Source organism: Aquarana catesbeiana, linkage group LG07 (genome assembly GCF_042186555.1).
Source record: "Aquarana catesbeiana isolate 2022-GZ linkage group LG07, ASM4218655v1, whole genome shotgun sequence".
Lineage (NCBI taxonomy): Eukaryota > Metazoa > Chordata > Amphibia > Anura > Ranidae > Aquarana > Aquarana catesbeiana.
In genome coordinates, this window is record NC_133330.1 from 10,356,514 (window position 1) to 10,378,298 (window position 21,785).

Below are 21,785 nucleotides of genomic sequence, written 5' to 3' on the forward strand. Positions count from 1 at the left end.
CCATACCCAACCACGGCCTGTACTGGGCAGATCCATGGCAGCTTCCCTTTCTGTCATTTACAGACAATTAAACCTTGTGAAATTGCAATTTTCAGCCTGCAATTATTCTTGTTGGAAGTTTATGGGTAAAGCTTGGGATAAGAATCTGGATGCAGCTTTGTCTGGAGCCACAAAATTATAAGATAAAAGGATTTCTATTGTTTCACTAGAAATCCAAGAAATCAGACTATGCAGGCAGAAAATGTAGCATTAGCTCCCTCTGCTGGTGACTAACTTTTAAAAGTAATGCAACAAACCTCCAGTAGGGGGCGCTATTCAACAGACAGTGATTTGCCATCAACTACAGCAATTGATCCAAAGTCAGATTAGTGATAAATAAAAAAGGATTGATCAGACACAATAGAGCTCATTGGATTTTATTTGAAATGTGGATGAAATTCATTTCCAGTACTGAGCAAAGCACAATGTATGTCTACATGAGCAGCAAAGTATGCAGATTGGGGGGGGGGGGGGGGTGTTACAAAACATGATTAAAGAACTTCCCCCTTCATCCACTATGGTCATGTCACAGAACCTGGATATGGACACGTGGGACAGGCGGCTCCTCTATTGTGGATTCTTCATTTTAGTCTGATGGAAATTGGCTGGAGGTTTACTATGGCCAAGTAGGAGATCTCCTCTATGGGAAAGCGGACTGGAAATGAGAAAGGCTTGCCAGTAGGTAATTGTACGATGATCTTGTCTTCCTCAAATTGGAAGCAAACCTGTAAGAAAAGAGATGGCACAATGTCAGCTTGCTGGACAATAAAAAGTCAATGAGTGTTGGCTGTAGAAACAGACTACCACCAAACCCTTAATTTCAACAAAAATCTTTCCACAAGATGATATCTGCATGTAGCTTATGTATTATGTGTGGCAGAAAACTGTTAATGGAAAGGAAAAATGGAAGGAGGTGCTTCTGTGATGGAATGTTTTAGAGACAGAGTCTGAGAACTGATCATCTGTCACCTAGAACAATGACTGGAGCCCTCAGGAGATCAATAGCAGATGGCCAGTTTTGAGTCCTGGTATGAGAACCAGTCTCACCCAGGGTTCCTTCAGAGGTTTCTAGGGGTTCCTTGAGTGATAACCGATTAACCTCCCATTTGATGGTGCCCACTTACTTCAGGGCCCAACACTTGTCATGCCCCGTACACACAATCGGACTTTCCGACAACAAGGAAAGTCCGGGGGGGGGGGGGGGGGCGGGTGGAGTGAAAGGCTGCTGTATGCCATGCCAACTATATAGTGTCTACATTACATGCCAAAAGGTATGAACCATGCAGTAGTCCTGTGACTCGTCTGTGCACTGACGCTGACGTGAATCCTAGGGGGCTGGGCTTAACATTTGATGTGTGTATAACAATGGGAATGTTGTGCCTTTTGTTTGTCCTCTGCAAGTCACCATGAACTAACCATGTCTGCAAAGTATGTAATTCTTACATCTTTCAATACTGATAAATAATATCCCCCCTTTGGGGGGCCCCCCCCAACAAAGATATGTCCTGATAAGGGTTCCATCTGCCAATGTCCCACCCTTGGCTACCAATTCATATGTGTCCTTAGCAAGGGTCCCATCCACCATGACTGACTTGGGGTAAATGATAGGGATGTCCCAATACTGGTATCGGCACTGATACCAAGCATTTGCCCAAGTACTTGTACCCGGCCTAATGCTCCCGATACCTGGACAGTCAGCGGTGATCGGTGAGTGGGGGAGTTACAAGCTTCTTCCCCCCCCCCCACCTTTCAGCTGCTTTAGTGAAATCTCTACAATGGTGATCAGTGCTTGTAACTCTCCCCCACACACGATCACCGCTGACTGTCACCGCATCCTCCTCCAGCCCCTTTGTTCTGCTGTCCCCCTCCATGTCATCCTCCTTCCTTTGATGTATGAACAGAGTCAGTGATCACCGACTGTCCCATTCACATAACTGAAACACTGTAATCTGTGATTATGATGTCTCAGTTTATGAATGGAGAGGAGCCGCTGTCTTCTCTCCATTCATTTATAGTGCAGCTGAGGCTGCAGAGAAAGGAACTGGGGAATCTCTATCCTTGGTCTCTGTCTCAAGAGGGAGATCTCACAAGCCCCCCCCCCCCCCCCAACAGGGCTGATTAAAAAATAAAAAAAATTAAAATAAAAAAAAAAAAAAAAAAAAAAAAAGGACTTGGTCTTAAAGTGATATCGGGACAACCCTAGTAAATTAGAACATGATTATTCTGGGTCGATTATTTTTTATCCTACCCTAAATAGAATTAAGCCTTGTCACCTTTATAGTTTGATTAATTATTTCCCCAGAGATGAATTTAGATGAACAGAGCATTCACCCGTCCCCAACACACACACACATTGGTCCCTTCATAACAGTTGTAGCATGAGACTGATGAGCTTCAGTTCCCCGCCCCCCCACTACCCCCCAGATTAAGCTTTTCCAGGGGACTTTATAGTGACATTCCATGTCAGGGATTTCCTGATCCCCATCTCTTCCTATAATAATCATCTCACAAACATAACATTTTCAATAACACATGCATACACCAAAAAAAACATTTGCAAGCTAATTTTATCATAGCACACAATGGCAGCATGATGGTATCCATTGGATCTTCCTATGGATCATTCATGAAAAGGGCTGAAGGGGCAACCATCATAACAGCCTACATGCCATTGCTGCCTACTGCATCATTTGGAGATATAATAGGTGTCCAATATGAACAGTGATGCCACCTTGCCCCATCAACATTAGTCCTGCCCCTCCCAGCATAGACATACCATGGTGTCCGACCCGTCCTGGAATGGGAAGACCGATACCGTTTCCCTCTGCTCCTCTCCATAGACACCGTCCTTCATCGAGTTCAAGACTATGAGGCTCTTTTCTCCTTGGAAGTCAAATCGAATGTCAAAGTGGATCACTAAATTCTTTTCATCTGTTCCCAAGTTTATGAAAAACCTAGAAAGACAGAAACAGCAATTATTCTTCTTGGCTGAGCTTGTTGGACATCATACTGGAGTCATTCACCAGTGGTCCTCCCATGGGTATCAGAGGTACTTCTACCACTTAAGTCATAATAGCAAAAATCTAAGATTGTTGGAGACATAAAAACTATAATGGTTAACACATTTATAAACAAATGGGGTCCTGGTAATACACGTCACCAAACAATAACTAAAGTGATCCTGTACCCTGGACATGGACATTCGGGTATCTACATATTCTTAACAAGCGCTAAGTAAGCTTTCAGACAATCCCTCACTGACATTTGTAGTTGCACACTATTACCAAAAGTATTGGGACACCTGCCTTTACAGTCATGAACTTTAATGCCATCCCAGTCTTAGTCCATAGGGTTCGATATTGAGTTGGCCCACCCTTTGCAGCCATAACAGCTTCAACTCTTCTAGGAAGGCTGTCCGCAAGCTTTAGGAGTGTCTATGGGAATTTTTCACCATTCTAACCGAAGCAAATTTGTGAGGTCAGGCACTAATGTTGGACGAGAAGGCCTGGCTTGCAGTCTCCACTCTAATTCATTACACCCACCATGCCTTGTAACCCACTCTACATAGAAGGGTGTCAGCTGTCCCTGACTCTGGAGGTTCTCATTAAACTAAAAGGGGCTCAGGACTTCACTACATACATTTAACCCTATGCTTGTGCATTGTGTTTGGGGATTTTTTTAAAATGCTCATGTAACCTGTGGTACTGCTGTAGGAATGAGAAGGTGTAACTGAGCTAAGGAGACACTACTAGGAGGGGGGAGCTGAAGGAAGTTAAGCTGGGAAGTTGAGATGAGCTGCTCAGTCATTGCTGGGAGATGAAGGAGGAGCTGAACTGAGGAGTCACCACCACTTTGTGCCATTTAACTCCCTGTTGCCATTTCAGGGGTGTTTGGATCTCCAAGTATGCGTTAGTGATGAAGTGCTTTCTACTTTAAATTTTGAGGATGAATTTCTCCACAGTGCCTGCAGCTATACAGGTTAGTGGGGTCCAGGATTAAAAAAAAAAAAAAAAAAAAAAAAAAAAAAGACAGAATGTATGTCAGTTGTCATATTTCAGATGATGGCTGATAAGTCAGACAAGTTTTATCCAGGATGAAATTTTGTCACAATGTAGACAAATGTTTGAGCTAAACTTGCTCTGAGCAAAACAATCTGATGTCAGGTATTATTTGAGGGACCACACACCCCAAATTCCCAGTAAGGAGGGGTCAGTAGGATGTATTGTACACAGAGCACACTTTTCTACTCTTGCAAGTTGTACTTTTGGTAAATTGTATTATACAGAGAGCAGACGTTATATAGTTAGCCAAGGTTAGCATCTTCACCTACCTTCTACAGTCCTTCGGAATGAAGCCCTCCACCTCCACACAGTGGCCGGGTTTGAGGCTGAAGTTATACAAGGAAAAAATCTGTATGGGAGAAAAGAGAATTACTACACCTTGTATAATAGAGAGAGGAGAGATGATTATTACACCCTGGGAAAAAAAAAAAAAAAAAAAAAGTAGTTACTGTTACTCAGGATAAATTTTAATTTTCATGGGTCGCAGCACTTTGTTGGATCCTTTGTGTGGGGGAGGGGAGGGAGCTCAGACATCTCCAGCAGATCAGAAATGTCTTCTAATGACAGATCAATGACTTGACAATATATACATTTTCTTACAATATTCATGTCATGTATGCCGGCTGCCCAGACCTTTATATAAGTTATAGTCCTATCTACAGGCAGCCAGATGGTGCCAATTACTGACGGGCACAATGCCTGCTCTAACTCCCGGCTTCCATCCCACATGGAGAGAGGTAATGATCTGCCACAATGGAGTAACCCAGAGGGACTGGACATGTCACATCTCAGAATTGGAACATTAGATTTATAAAACTGCACAGCAAATAGTTAATATAATTATTCATACATTAATGATAACGAGGCAAAGACATGGCAATGATGGGTCACTAAGAGCAAATGGAGGAGTGTCTGAGCCATCCCAGTATATACCGTATACTAAGAATACCCAGGAAGGTAGATCCATCTCTGTGCCAGGATATCAAAATACATTCATCACACCCTAAATATAAATAACTGGAAGGACAAGAACCAAAACCTTGACCTACACCCAACAACCCTAAACCCTCACCAGCACCACTACCCACATCCATCTTCCCTATACCAACCACTGCCCTTACCCAACAGAATCATACACACCACTTCCCACATAACCCATTTGCAGCTTCCATCGGTGCTCATACTCACTTTATCTGCCATGCTGTTTCCTTATCAGACAAACTTGTGATCAGCTGCACTTCTACCTCTTCATATATAGGAGGTCTGCTGAGGGCGGAGCCAGTCAGGAGGGAGGAGTCACCCTGCCCAGTGCTCCCTGGACTGAGAATTGTTCCAGAAGCGCTCATTACAGAGAATGAATGAAATGTGGATCCGGTGTGACTGAGCATGGGGCGTCCATCGTCACTCTGCTGGGATGTCACCACTCACCACAAACAGCAAGGGGGCAAAAGATGACTATCCTCAAAGTCATTTCTACAACACAAAGGGGGGAGATTTACTAAAACTGGAGAGTGCAAAATCTGGTGCAGCTGTGCATGGGAGCCAATCAGCTTCTCACTTCAGCTTCTTCAATTAAGCTTTGCCAAAAAAAATCCTGGAAGCTGATTGGTTTCTATGCAGAGCTGCACCAGATTCTCTACTCTCCAGTTTTAGTAAACCGACCCCAAAGTAACAATTTCCATTCCCCGCCCCCACCTGGCAGGCTATGGGCAGTATGTGATGTCTGTGTACATGGCTATGAGTGGTGTGGGACATCTCTGCACCTGGGAATGGGCAGGTGTGACAATTGTACACTTGAGTACGGGGGGCTTGCAATGTCTGTGCACCTGGCTATGAGAGGTGTGTGACAAATTATTCTTTACCTGTCAGCAGTCAGAATGTTATGGCTGATTGGTGTATATATATATATATATATATATATATATATATATATATATATATATATATATATGTAACTGACCTCCCTCTATGTACCATGACTACCCATGTACCTCTATGTACAATTTCCAACCTCCATCTACTGTATGTATAAGAGGGACTATGATTGGTCAGGTGGCACCAAACTGTGCAAGTCCCCACCCTGCTTCTTCTTGGATAGGACAGCCACCCACCACCAGAATAGAAAATAAAAGAATAGAATAGAACAAAATAGGATATATAAAAAAATAGAATAGAATAGAATAGAAAAAACATAACCATCTTCTGACATTAGAATTTTGAATAGAATAAATTTGAATTTGAATAGAATGGAGTAGAACAGAATAGAAAAGAATAGAATGGAAAATGTGACAGTAGAAAAGGATAGAATGTAAAAAAAACAGTAAAATAGAATAAAATAGAATATAACCATCTCACAAAAATTCAAATTTTGAGTAGAATAAATTCAAATTCAAATAAAATAGAATCCTATTAGAATAGAATAGGAAAGGATAAAACAGAAAAGAATAGAATAGAAAATAAGAGAATAGAATAGATTATAAAAAAATAGAATAGATTAGAAAGAATATAACCGTCTTCCGAAATTCACATTTCGTAGGATTTTTTTTATTTGAATAGAATAGAAAAGAAAATAAGAGAATTGAATAGAAATGAAAAGAATAGAAAAAAATAATAGAATACATTAAAAAGAATATAACCGTCTTCTGAAATTCGATTTTCGTACAGAATTTTATTTTTAATAGATTAGAAAAGGAAAGAATAGGATAGAAAAGAAGAGAATAGAACAAAATAGAAAAGAATGAAAAAAAAATAGAATAGAATTTAATAAATTAGAAAGAATGTAACTCTCTTCTGAAATTCGAATAGAATAATTTTGAATGACAATTTGATTTTGATTCAAATTTTTCAAATTTGATCGAATTGAATTAAATTTAATTCGGAAAATTCTAATGGAATTACAAAACTATTATGGGGGCCATTTACTATAGCGCCGCGGCACTAATTAGCGCTAATTGCCGCAAATTAGCACTAATTGCCGCAAATTAGCGCTAATTTGTGGCAATTTAGCGCTAAAACGGTATTCACTATAGCTCTGGTGAGAAAATACTCCCAAAATCGAATTTACTATAGTTCCCTGAAACGAAAAAGGGCTCAAACCCTTTCTCTGCTAAAACCTGGAGTAGTGCGCATGGAAATAATGTTTAGAGCATGATATAATTCCCTAAATGGTACTGAAATATGCACTATATTATTTAAAGATAATCTGCTTTTAAACTGTGTGAAAAAGTGATTTCTACACTGAAATATCTTTAAAAGTCTGAGAAGTGAAAAATTCCCCGTTTATGTACAACTAGGTGCCAACACAACTGAGCATGCTCAGACCTGCAAATAGGTCTCATTTTAGCTCCAGTGTCTTTTTTACCCGGCGCTATAGTAAATACCAAAATGAGAGCTAATTAGAGAGCATTTTTTGGAAGTGAAAATCTGCTCTATTCTAGTCCAATGCAAGTTTTAGCCATTGATTCTAATGGAACATTTGTAACTTTCACAAAAAACCTTTTAATGTTGAGATGAAATGTATCTTTCTCTGAAATACATTTTCCTTTGCAACATTGTTGCTTCTACTTCAAATATTTTGTTTTTAAGAATACTAGAATGTGGAATGTTTTGATGTTTTGATAAAATATATTTTTCTCTGTCACTTTCACTTGTTACTCTTCATCTCACAACAATCTTTACCCCAAACTCACACAGATGTCTTTACAATCCACAAACAATACCATTGCTGATGCAAATTTAAAATGAGTCACAATTTTTTGTGCTTTTTATTATTTCCAAATATTCATAATTTGAGCTAAAAAAATGTGATATATGTACCAACATCACAAATCAAAATGTAATTCCCAAAAATTTGAGGGTAATATTCTACTCTCACCCACAAAAAAAATCAAATATCACAGAATAAATCAAGAAGAATAACTCTTGAGTAATGTAATTCCATCACCTGTATGTCCAAAGAAATGCAGTATTTATGTGTATTTATGTGTACTTATTAGGGGTGCTGAAATTAATCGTTGCATCGATGCATCGCGATTCGGGTGTCCCCGATGCGGCGTCGATGCATAAGGACCAGAAAATCGATTGCGGGTGACGTCATGGCGTCATTCCCTCCCGGGAATGCACTCGGAGCGTATTTTTAAAATGACTTTCTTTTAATAAATTCTGTGTTACAATGGATGATGTGCCCCGCTGGCTGTACTGTGTATGTGCTTTTTAAAAAACTATGTCACTTCATACCGAATTTCACTGTTGTACGAAATATCCCGCTCATGTGACTCCCGGCCCGTCCCGCCCCTCTCCGCTGTCCTCTCCGCTCTCCTGAGTTCTGACATCAGCGGGGAATTCTCAGTCCCGCCCACCTCTCTTCTGATATGATAGCTATAGTCAGCGGGCGGGGCTGAGAATTCCTCGCTGACGTCAGGACTCAGGAGACGTTAGACGTGAGAGGAGAGTGGCCGGAGAGAGGAAAGGGGCGGGACGGGAGTCACATGAGCGGGATATTTCGTACTACAATGAAATTCGGTATAAAGTGACAGTTTTTTTAAAAAGCACATACACAGTACAGCGGGGCACATCATCCATTGTAACACAGAATTTATTAAAAGAAAGTCATTTTAACAACGGTAACATTACACCTCTCGCTCCATGCTGACAGCTCCCTGGCTATCCTGTGCACATTCCACTGTTAACCCCTAGTGTGCTGGAAGGTGGAAACAGGAATGCCAATGAACTGTCAGCACCAGTGGTGGCCTGTGCATTGTGGGGGGGTTAGTGATGGCTGCATTTAATGGGCACAAGTGGCTGCATTTGATGGGCATAGGTGGCTGCGTTTGACGGGAACAGGTGGCTGCGTTTGACGGGCACAATTGGCTGCGTTTGACGGGCACAAGTGGCTACGTTTGATGGGAACAGGTGGCTGCGTTTGATGGGCACAGGTGGCTGCGTTTGACGGGCACAGGTGGCTGCGTTTGATGGGCACAGGTGGCTGCATTTGACGGGCACAGGTGGCTGCGTTTGACGGGCACAGGTGGCTGCGTTTGATGGGAACAGATGGCTGTGTTTGACGGGCACAAGTGGCTATGTTTGACAGGCACAGGTGGCTGCGTTTGACGGGCACAGGTGGCTGCGTTTCACGGGCACAAGTGGCTGCGTTTGACGGGCACAGGTGGCTGCGTTTGATGGGAACAGGTGGCTATGTTTGACGGGCACAAGTGGCTATGTTTGACAGGCACAGGTGGCTGCGTTTGACGGGCACAGGTGGCTGCGTTTCACGGGCACAAGTGGCTGCGTTTGACGGGCACAGGTGGCTGCGTTTGATGGGAACAGGTGGCTATGTTTGACGGGCACAAGTGGCTGCGTTTGATGGGGGAGGTTCAGTAGTTTTCAGTTTGTTTGCGCCCCCCCAAAAAATTTTGAGCACCAGCTGCCACTGGTCAGCACAGAGACAGTACAGGGAACTGTGCGCATGTCTCACTGCGCTCTCCTGCATAGCCAGGCAATCTTTTGGGAACTGGGATGTGTCCCAGAAGATTGCAGGGAGGAAGGACCGCCTAGGCTGCCCAAGTGGAAGTGGGAGCTCGTCGGTAATCGTGATGCATCACGGAATCAAATCGAATCGAATCGTTGACCAGATAATTGTAATCGAATTGTGAGACCAGTGAAGATGCGCACCCCTAGTATTTATGTGTAGTTATGTGTAGGAAGTTCTCACACGTGGCAGTTCGGTGGCTTAGAGGTTAGAACTTCTGCTTAGTATCCCTGGGTTCAAATCCCAAACATTCTGCTTGATGTAGAGAAGTTGTCTCATCTCCCAGGTCTTATAACTATGTCTAAATGTAGTAGTTATGTGTAGGAGGGTTCCACCACCATTGTAAATCTTTTCCAGATACACTATTTAGCCCAAAGTATTGGGACGCCTGCCTTTACACACACATGAACTTTAATGGCAGCTCAGTCTTAGTCCGTAGGGTTAAAATTTGATTTGTCCCACCCTTTGCAGCTATAACAGCTTCTGGGAAGGCTGTCCACAAGGCTTAGTGTGTCTATGGGAATGTTTGATCATTCTTCCAGAAGTGCATTTGTGAGGCCAGGATGAGAAGGCCTGGCTTGCAGTCTCTGCTCTAATTCAGCCAAAGGGTGTTCTATCGGGTTGAGGTCAGGACTCTGTGCAGGCCAGTCAAGTTTCTCCACCCCAAACTTGCTCATCCATGTCTTTATGGACCTTGCTTTGTGCGCTGGTGGGCAGTCATGTTGGAACAGGAAGGGGCTTTCCCTAAACTGTTACCACAAGGTTGGGAGCATGGAATTGTCCAAAATGTCTTGGTATGCTGATGCCTTAAGAGTTCCTTTTACTGGAACTAAGAGGCCAAGCCCAACCCCTCAAAAACAATCCCCACACCATAATCCCCCCTCCACCAAATCATTTGGACCAGTGCACAAAGCAAGGTCCATAAAGACATGGATGAGTGATTTTGGGGTAGTGGAACTTGACTGGCCTGGACAGAGTCCTGACCTCAACACAACAGAACACCTTGGGGATGAATTAGAGTGGAGACTGTAGGTCAGGCCTTCTTCTCCAACATCAGTGCCTGACCTCACAAATACTCTTCTGGAAGAATGGTCAAACATTCCCATAGACACACTCCTAAACCTTGTGGACGGCCTTCCCAGAAGAGTTGAAGCTGTTATAGCTGCAAAGGGCGGGCCAACTCAATATTGAAACCTAGTTCACAGTCGTACAATTTAACATGTCAAATTGGTGGCAATTGCACCGTTTTAATTGGTGCGACTTTGGGGTGCAATTTGTATTGATATCAGTGCAGAAACCTGCACAGATGTCTGAAATTCCCGCTGCAGTCAGGACTGACATGCGGGAATGAAATTGTGTGATTTCAGCTGAACGATTTCCTCCCTCTGTCAGAGCTTACACTCTAATGTCCCCTCCCCCCACAGTCACTCAAACTGGGCCTTTTGTTTTCGTCATTCACCTGCTGCTAACCCAGGGACACCATTTCTTATCGAACGCCTTTAAATATCATAAGTAGAAATACAAATTTGCATATCTGCAAATAAACAATAATAATAAAATTCTAATCGTGGTTGCGATCAAAAGAGCGTGGTTTCACCTTCTGACCAAGAAATAAGTCATTGTAATCACCCAGAAGTTCCTGTGCTGGTCAGGATCTCCATCTAGGTCAGGGATATGCAATTAGCGGACCTCCAGCTGTTGCAGAACTACAAGTCCCATGAGGCATAGCAAGACTCTGACAGCCACAAGCATGACACCCAGAGGCAGATGCATGATGGGACTTGTGGTTTTGCAACAGCTGGAGGTCCGCTAATTGCATATCCCCGATCTAGGTGGACATGGCGAGGTCTCTCTTTAGCAAAGAGGAGGTGCTGCTGATTTTCCAGGTAAGTGTATGTACCCCATGATTATCAATGATAACTAGGTATGGGCCGAACTCCCCCTGTGTTCGGTTCACAGCAGAACAAAAAATTTGTTCGAACACTGTTAAAGTCTATGGGACTCGAACATGAATAATCAAAAGTGCTAGTTTTAAAGGCTAATATGCAAGTTATTGTTCTAAAAAGTGTTTGGGGACCCGGGTCCTGCCTCAGGGGACATGGATCAATGGAAAAAAGTTTTAAAAACGGCCGTTTTTTCAGGAGCAGTGATTTTAATAATGCTTAAAGTGAAACAATAAAAGTGAAATATTCCTTTCAATTTTGTACCTGGAAGGTGTCTATAGTATGCCTGTAAAGGGGTGCATGTTTCCTGTGTTTAGAACAGTCTGACAGCAAAATGACATTTCTAAAGGAAGAAAAAAGTCATTTAAAAGTGCTAGCGCTAGTGCCGGCTCTTAATGAATTGTCGGTCCCGACAATATACATAAAAGTTCATTGGTAAAAACAGCCTGGGATTCCCCCACAGTCCATTGCCAGGCCCTTTGGGTCTGGTATGAATATTAAGGGGAACCCCGAACCAAAATTTAAAAAAAATGCGTGGGGGTCCCCCCAAATTCCATACCAGGCCCTTCAGGTCTGGTATGGATATTAAGGGGAACCTCGCGCCAACATTTTTTTAAAAAATGGCGTGGGGGTCCCCCTCAAAATCCATACCAGACAGATCTGGTATGAATTTTAAGGGGAACCCCGCACCAAAATAAAAAAAAATGGCATGGGGTCTCCCTAAAAATCCATACCAGACCCTTATCCAAGCAGACAACCTGGCAGGCTGCAGGAAAAGAGGGGGGCATGAGAAAGCCCCCCCTCCTGAACTGTACCAGCCCACATGCCCTTAACATGGGGAGGATGTCCCCATGTTGATGAGGACACGGGCCTCATCCCCACAACCCTTGCCCGGTGGTTGTGGGGGTCTGCGGGTGGAGGGCTTATCGGAATCTCGAAGCCCCCTTTAACAAGGGGACCCCCAGATCCCGGCCCCCCTGTGTGAAATGGTAACGGGTATATTGTACTCCTACCATTTCACAAAAAAAGTGTCAAAAGTTGTAAAAACTGCGAGTCGTCCCGACCCAACTGAGGATAAAGACAGGTGAGATCCTTCCCTTTCTCAGGAAAAATCTGCCCATCTATTGCCAGCTTTACTCTCTTCCCACCCGTTATTTACCTCGAGATCTACAAGCCACCCATAGCCAGGTACACAGGTGTCCCATGATGATCACAGCCATATGCACAGATATTCCAAGACACCCGGAGAACACTGAACCAATCACATCAGTCTCTGTACCAGAGGAGCTTACACTCTAATGTCCCCTCCCCCCACAGTCACACACTATTATTATTATACATGTATATAGCTCTGACATATACCGCAGTGTGTATTACCCCCCTGCTGTGAGGTAGGTTCTTGGCTCCTGAAGTGGCCATGGATTATATGGAGCGGCCGGTTCTGATGGCGGGTCGGAGTTCAGGTTTCCAACACCAGAACATCATCCATATTGCAGCAAGTCCAAACACAACATGACGGCCATGGGCAGCCCCATAGAGTTGTTCATTTGGCCCCTAAATAATATTGTACTTTTCTCAATATACAATCCATACAAAGATATATTCTACTATTTGTGAAGCCAATTCAGACTTTGTATCAGCAGTAACAGGAAGTTTTCATGGTGAATCTGTGTTCTGTTTCCAATGCTGCTTTATACATTGCCGTACTTCAATAGTCCGCCCAGTCTGCCCAGACAGTATAATCACCTGCTGACCTGGCGCCATCCACAGGCAGCTTTCCTCATCAATAATGGAATGTCATTTTACTTCAGATAAGAACAGTACAGAGGATGTGTGTCCAGTCTTTAAAGTGTAAGAAGACAATGACTTTCCTGCACTGTCTCAGAGAAGAACTAACACTGACTGAGGGACTATGGTAGAAACATGGAGGGTGTAGCTAAGACTACACTAACTAGCACTAAACAGGAGGGGAGGACACAGGGAGATAGCAAATCACATAACTAAAGAAGTTGTAGTTGCCCTAAACTACCACTAGATGTCAGCATACAACAGAACAGCAAACTGATACAGTTTAGTACAAGAGAAAAAATACATAGAGGTGTGACAGAAGAAAAAACACAACACTACATGATATCAGCAAATATCATTTATTTCAATCGGCCCACATAATGCATGTAAATGTGCAAAAATCCAGCATGTCCCGTGTTCTACGCTGCAGCACATAAACATGAAGAAGTCACATGGGGATGAAGGGGGATTCATGTTCATGTAGTGGAATGTATCTTCCTGCAGGACGAGTGTGACCGGCCATGAGGAGAGTTCTGGTGGTGAAGGAGTTAAGGGATAAAACATATCAGGAGAGACTGCAGGGACTTCATATGTACAGTCTGGAGGAAAGAAGGGAAAGGATGGACATGACCAGAACATTAAAATACATGAAGAGGGTGAATAAGGATCTGGAGGGCGGGATTTCCAATATGAAGCCAAGATGAAGAACACGGGACATGACCTCCAACTAACTGGAGGAAAGTTCCAAACTCATCTTAGAAAGGAATATTTTACTGAAAGGGTAGTTGATGCTCGGAATAGACCTCCAGCAGAGGTAGTGAGTCCATCAGCAGGAAATGGCTTCAAACATGATTGGGACAAACAGAGATCTAAACTCAGACAAAGAAGTTATAAAAAAAAAGAAATAAATAAAAAATGGAGCAATTGGTCACTTATCTTTATTTTTATGCTTCTTTTGCGTCTCATGTGATGTCATGCGTCTCATGCGATGTCATGTGTCTCATGTGATGTCATGCGTCTCATGTGATGTCATGCGTCTCATGTGATGTCATGTGTCTCATGTGATGTCATGCATCTCATGTGATGTCATGCGTCTCATGTGATGTCATGTGTCTCATGTGATGTCATGCGTCTCATGTGATGTCATGCGTCTCATGTGATGTCATGTGTATCAGTATAGTGTTGCTGGTGGTGATGTAGTGGTTGGTATCGGGGTGTGATGTGGGGGGCAGGGAATGGAAATTGTTACTTTGGGGTCGGTTTACTAAAACTGGAGAGTAGATTATCTGGTGCAGCTCTGCATAGAAACCAATCAGCTTCCAGGATTTTTTTGGCAAAGCTTAATTGAAGAAGCTGAAGTGAGAAGCTGATTGGCTCCCATGTACAGCTGCACCAGATTTTGCACTCTCCAGTTTTAGTAAATCTCCCCCTTTGTGTTGTAGAAATGACTTTGAGGATAGTCATCTTTTGCCCCCTTGCTGTTTGTGGTGAGTGGTGACATCCCAGCAGAGTGACGATGGATGCCCCATGCTCAGTCACACCGGATCCACATTTCATTCATTCTCTGTAATGAGCGCTTCTGGAACAATTCTCAGTCCAGGGAGCACTGGGCGGGGTGACTCCTCCCTCCTGACTGGCTCCGCCCCCAGCAGACCTCCTATATATGAAGAGGTAGAAGTGCAGCTGATCACAAGTTTGTCTGATAAGGAAGCAGAATGGCAGATAATGTGAGTATGAGCACCGATGGAAGCTGCAAATGGGTTGTGGAGGGTTGTTTGGTGATGCAAATAATGCTGCTGGTTGTGTTGGGTATATTGGTGTTGGGTGAAGGTCAAGATTTTAGTTCTTGTCCTTCCAGTTATTTATATTTGGGGTGTGATGAATGTATTTTGATATCCTGGCTGGGTGTCCAGTGTTCTCCTGTTCCTTTAAGGGGGATTGGGCTGCCTCCAGGCTCACCTGCCCCCCATCTATCCATTCCATGCATGCGCTTCCACTGTGGAGACACTTATAAATTTGTAGTGTTAGGACTGCGAGCAACACAGGGTGCTGTGATGAGGCCTTGCAGCTTTCACATGTGTTTGCAAATGTGTCCTAACTAAACCCCGGCTTTTAACAGATGGTTTTATTTAAGGTACGTCTAAAGCGCTGTCAATCTACGCAGTGCTTTACATATACATTGTACACTCACATCAGTCCCTACCCTCAAGGAGCTTACAATCTAAGGTCCCTAAATCACATTCATATACTAGGGACAATTTAGATAGAAGCCAATTAACCTACCAGCATGTTGTTAGACAAATTAATTTGGTCAGCAGACTGGTTGGTGAGTTGAGCTATAGAATTGTTTTTGTTTTGATATCCTGGCACAGAGCTGGGTCTACCTTCCTGGGTATTCTTAGTATACGGTATATACACTCTTAGTGACTTCTTATTTCCACATCTCTGTGTGTGTGTGTGTGTGTGTGTGTGTGTGTGTGTATATATATACACACATACACACACACACACATACACACACACACACACACACACACACACACTTTTTTTGTGATTATCTTAACTATTTGCTGTGCAGTTTTATAAATCTAATGGTCCTAGTCTGAGATGTGACATGTCCAGTCCCTCTGGGTTACTCCATTGTGGCAGATCATTACCTCTCTCCATGCAGGATGGAAGGTGGGGTAGGGGGGATACTCCAGACAGATCAGATATTTGATGTACACATGATGATAAACTAACATGCTGACCAGAATTCATTTCATACTGTACACACCAAGTACATAATTATTACTAAACATGAATGCTGGGCAGGCCTTATGCCGGTCAGTAATTGGCGCCGTCTGGAGATAGGATTTTAACTTGTATAAAGATCTGGGCAGCCGGCATACATGACATGGACATTATAATAGAAAATGTATATATTGTCAGTCATTGATCTGTCATTAGAAGACATTTGTGATCTGCTGGGGATGTCTCAGCTCCCTCCCCTCCCCCACACAAAGGATCCGACAAAGTGCTGCGACCCACGAAAATCCCAAATGTATCCTGAGTAACAGTAATTGTAACCATGAGACGTCTCTTCTCTCTTTATAAAGGGTGTATAGATCTCCCCCCCTCTCTTTCTACAGGGTGTAATTCTCTCCTTTTCTCCCATACAGACTTTTTCCTTGAATAACTTTGTCTTCAAACCCGGTCACAGTGTGGAGGTGGTGGGATTCATTCCGAAGGACTGTAAAAGGTAGGTGAAGATTCTATCCTAGTTTTTTCATTATACAATATACATCTGCTCTCTGTATGATACAGTATTTTGACAAAAGTAGAAAAGTGTTCTCTGTGTACAATTCATCCTACTGACCCCTCACTGGGAATTTGGGGTGTGTGGTTCCTCAAATACCCGACATCAGATTGTTTTGCTCACAGCAAATTTTAGCTCAAACATTTGTTCTTCTACATTGTGACAAAATGTCATCCTGGATAAAACTTGTCGGACTTATCAGCCATCATCTGATATGACAACTGACATCCTCATGGACCCCACTAAAGATGTTGCCAAAATTTACAGTATAAATCACTTTGTCACAATCCCCTACCTAGTTAGAGCTCCAACACCCTTGGAATGGCAACGGAGTGAAAGGTCACAAATTAGTGACTTCTCAACTCCTCCATCTCCCAGCAGTGACTCAACGACTCGGCTCCCCTTCCCAGCTTTACCTTGTTAGTTCAGCCCCCCTTCTCCCTCCCACAGATGGGACTTGACATTCTCAGCAGTAGCTCAGCTTCCCCTGTTCCCTTTCCTAGAAGTTTCTCAGGTCACTCTGCTCCCTCAACACTGATCACCCTTCTCTCTCAGTAGTAGGATAGAAGAGCTGAGACCAGACATGAATTACTTCATTGTGACACTTCAGGATGAATTGTTCCACAGTGGCTACAACTAGAAATGTCAGTGAGGGATTGTCTTAAAGCTTACTTACTGCTTGTTAAGAATGTTAATGCTCGTATGTCCATATCCAGGCTACAGGATCACTTTAGGTTTTTTTTTTTTTTGGTGTGGGGACATGTATTACCAGGACCCCATTTGTGTAGCTTTGTTTATTTGTTAAAGCAAACCCTTTGTCTCCAAAAACTTTAGCCAAAATGTATATAAAGTTTGCTATTATGACGGATTAAAAGTGACAGAAGTACCTCTAAAACCCATGGGAGTACCACTGGTGAATGACTCCAGTACTATATCCAACAAGGTCAGCTGAGCAGAATTTTTGTTTCTGTCTTTTTAGGTTTGTCATAAACTTTGGAAAAGATGAAAATAATTTAGTTTTACTCTTTGAACCTCGATTTGACTTCTCTGTGGACAAGCACAAGATAGTCCTGAACTCGATGGTGGACGGTGTCTGGGGAGAGGAGCAAAGGGAAAGCTTCTTCCCCTTCCAGGAGGGGTCAGACACCACGGTAAGTCTATGCTGGGAGGGGCTGACTAATGTTGGATGGGGCAATGTGGCATCACTGTTCATATTGGACACAGAATATCTCTCTGATGCAGTAGGCAGCCAGTGATGGCTTCAGTGAAGGTTATATAGGCTTTACTATGATGAGAACCTCCCACATAGGAAGATCCAAAGAATTTCATCATGCTGCCATTGTGTGCTATGATATACTGCCTAGTGAATTGTTGCTGTTAGTCAGATCACTGATTGTCAGAAATATCGGCTTACAAAAATTTCCGTTTCATATCTGTTTTGTGCATGTATGTGTTCTTGAAAATGTTACATTGTAACCTGATTAAAGGAAGAACAGGGATCAGGAAATCCCTGACATGGAATGTCAATATAGTGCAGTGGTTCTCAACTCCTTTCCTCAGGACCCACTAACAGGCCAGGTTTTATGTGATACTTTACATCACCTGTGATGTATTTTGGTTATCTTGCAAACCTGGCCTGTTGGTGGGTACTGAGTAGGGATGAGCCGAACACCCCCCTGTTTGGTTTGCACCAGAACATGCGAACAGGAAAAAAGTTTGTTGGAACACTGTTAAAGTCTATGGGACACGAACATGAATAATCAAAGTGCTAATTTTTAAAGGCTTTTATGCAAGTTATTGTCATTAAGTGTTTGGGGACTTAGGTCCTGCCCCAGGGGACATGGATCAATGCAAAAAGTTTTAAAAATGGCCCTTTTTTCAGGAGCAGTGATTTTAATAATGCTTAAAGTGAAACAATAAAAGTGTAATATCCCTTTAAATTTCGTTCCTGGGGTGTGTCTATAGTATGCCTGTAAAAGGGCGCATGTTTCCCGGGTTTAGAACAGTCTGACAGCAAAATGGCATTTCAAAAGGAAAAAGTCATTTAAAACTACTCGCGGCTATTCATGCATTGCCGGTCCGACAATACACATAAAAGTTCATTGATAAAAATGGCATGGGAATTCCCCACAGGGGAACCCCGAACCAAAATTAAAAAAAGTGGGGGTCCCCCTAAATTCCATACCAGGCCCTTCAGGTATGGATATTAAGGGGAACCCCGTCCAAAATTTAAAAAATGGTGTGGGGTTCCCCCAAAAATCCATACCAGACCCTTATCCAAGCACGCAGGCTGCAGGAAAAGAGGGACGAGAGAGTGGCCCCCCTCCTGAACCATACCAGGCCAAATGACCTCAACATTGGAAGGGTGCTTTGGGGTAGCCCCCCAAAACATTGTCCCCATGTTGATGAGGACAAGGGCCTCATCCCCACAACCCTGGCCGGTGGTTGTGGGGGTCTGCAGGCGGCTTATTGGAATCTGGAAGCCCCCTTTAACAAGGACTGCTGGATCCCGGCCCCCCTGTGTGAAATGGTAAGGGGGTACAAAAGTACCCCCTACCATTTCACTAAACTGTCAATGTTAAAAATGACAAGAGACAGTTTGACAATTCCTTTATCAGTCTTCTAATCTTCTTCATCCTTGTGACATCACGGGGAAGTCCCGTCATGTCCCATGCGTCAGAGGGGGGGTGGGGTCACGGGGTGTGGGCCCACCCCCCCTGTTATTTAAGAACCGTCAGAGAAGCATCACATAGCGGGAGCCTCCCTCCATGCCATGGATGTGGAGCGGCCCAGAGAACAAGAGAAGATAAAGAGCGGGAGCCTCCCTCCATGCCATGGATGCAGAGCGCCCCGAGGAGAAGGGAAGAAGATGCCGTGGAAGAGATGCTGGACGAGAACACCGGAGGAATTGTCAAAAAATGTCTCGTCATTTTTGACTTTTTTTTTTTTTTTGTGAAATGGTAGGGGTACTTTTGTACCCCCTTACCATTTCACACAGGGGGGAGGGCCGGATCTGGGGGTCCCTTTGTTAAAGGTGGCTTCCAGATGCCAGTAAGCCCGCAGACCCCCACAACCACCAGCCAGGGTTGTGGGGATGAGGCCTCTGCCCTCATTAACATGGGGACAAGGTGTTTTGGGGGCTACGCCAAAGCACCCTCCCAATGTTGAGGGCATGTGGCCTGGTATGGTTCAGGAGGGGGGTGATCTCTCGCCCCCCTTTTCCTGCATCCTGCCAGGTTGTGTGCTCAGATAAGGGTCTGATATGGATTTTTGGGGGGACCCCACTTTTTTTTTTTTTTTTTTTTTTTTCTTAATTTTTGGTTCGGGGTTCCCCTGTGGGGAATTCCCATGCTGTTTTTATCAATGAACTTCTATGTGTATTGTCGGACCGGCAATTCATTAATAGCCGTGAGTAGTTTTAAATCACTATATTTTTTTTTTTCTTTCCTTTTGAAATGTCATTTTGCTGTCAGACTGTTCTAAACACTGGAAACATGCGCCCCTTTACAGGCATACTATAGACACACCCCCCCCCCCCCCCCCCAGCTATGAAATTTAAAGGGGTTTTACACTTTTATTTCACTTTAAGCATTATTAAAATTGCTGCTCCCGAAAAAACAGTAGTTTTTTAAAACTTTTTTTTGTACCGATACATGTCCCCTAAGGCAGGACCCGGGTCCCCAAACACTTTTTGACAATACCATGCATATAAGCCTTTACAATTAGCACTTTTGATTTCTCCCATAGACTTTTAAAGGGTGTTCTGCGGCATTCGAATTTGCTGTGAACACCCCAAATTGTTCGCTGTTTATATGAATTGGAGCCATGGCTGGGACAGTGGCAGATCGGGGCCCTTATCAGGACAAATTTTGTATTTGGGTCCCTGGAAAGGGGAGATTTTTTTAGTATAGACACAAGAATGAGATATTTTGCTGAGTTTGTTCAGTGATCTGCAGAAGACACAGTATTAAAAATAACAATGGCATAGCATGTCTCTTGTTTTACATTAAATATCAAGCCCTGCCCCCTAGGACTCACTGTCAAAATGCCAGCTGTGTCATGGTGCTTCTGCACAGTCCTCACTCAACCAATTCATTAGTGGTCAGTAGGGAAAAAAATGTCCCTTACATTGGTGGCCAGTGGTAAGAATGCCACTCTTACAGGCAGCAAAAAAAAAATCTTTATCATGAAGCTGGCCCCACCAAGTGGTTTTGGGCCCTGAAGTATTTGGACACCATCAAATGGGAGGTTAATTGGCCACAGCTAAAGGAACTGAAGAAACCTCTGATGGAACCCTGGGTGAGACTGGCTGGCGTACAGGGACTCCAAACTGGCCAACAACTATTAATCTCCTGAGGGCTTCAGTTATTATTCTAGGTGACAGATACACCATCCTCAGACCTGGTCACCAAAACATTGCATCACAGAAGCACATCCTCCATTAACCATTTTCTGCAATACATAAGATGAGCTACATGCACATTATCTTGTGGAAAGGTTGTTGTTGAAATGAATGGTGTGGTGGTCTTTGTCTTTATTGCTAACACTGTTTGGTTTTTGGTGTGTGTGTGTGTGTGTGTGTGTGTGTGTGTGTCAGCAAGCTGACACTATGCTATCTTTTCTTACAGGCTGGCTTCCAGTTTGAGGAAGACAAGATCATCATAGAATTAAATCATCTAAAGCCTCTCACATTTTCAGCCCGCTTTCCCATAGAGGAGATCTCATACTTGTCTGTGAAAGAACTCCAGGCCAAGTCCATCACCCTAAAATAAAGAATCCTGCAATAGAGGAGCCGCCTGTCCCACGTGTCCATACCCAGACTCTGTGAAATGGCCATAGTGGTTAACAAAGAAAATATTGTTTAAGCCTGTCTTGTAAACCCCCCCCCCCCCCCCTCCAATCTCCATCCTTGCTGCTCATGTAGCCATACGTTGTGCTTTGCTCAGTTCATGTACTAGAAATGAATTTCATTCACATTTCAAATAAAATTCAAGGATCTCTATTGTGTCTGATCAAACCAATCATTTTATTTGGTGCTAAACTGACTTTGGATTGATTGCTGTAGTTGTAAATTGCTGCCTAGTGCAACAAACCTCCAGCAGAGGGGGGGCGCTATGCATTACTTCTAG

General features: G+C 43.4%; 1 protein-coding gene and 1 long non-coding RNA gene across 2 annotated transcripts; one reads left to right on the forward strand and one right to left on the reverse strand.

The window, feature by feature from the left end:
- Positions 1 to 578: 578 nt before the first annotated feature.
- On the reverse strand, positions 579 to 5,300 carry LOC141102507 (galectin-1-like). The gene is made up of 4 exons (XM_073591443.1): positions 5,289 to 5,300; positions 4,370 to 4,515; positions 2,816 to 2,993; positions 579 to 764 (listed from the first exon to the last, which is right to left on the reverse strand). The coding sequence occupies exons 1-4, from the start codon at positions 5,298 to 5,300 to the stop codon at positions 621 to 623; spliced, it is 480 nt and encodes a 159-aa protein (XP_073447544.1). The 3' UTR covers positions 579 to 620.
- Positions 5,301 to 16,539: 11,239 nt separating this feature from the next.
- LOC141102370 (uncharacterized) lies at positions 16,540 to 21,516 on the forward strand. The gene is made up of 3 exons (XR_012235090.1): positions 16,540 to 16,599; positions 17,636 to 17,807; positions 21,285 to 21,516. It is a non-coding gene; the product is annotated as an uncharacterized lncRNA (long non-coding RNA).
- Positions 21,517 to 21,785: the final 269 nt, after the last annotated feature.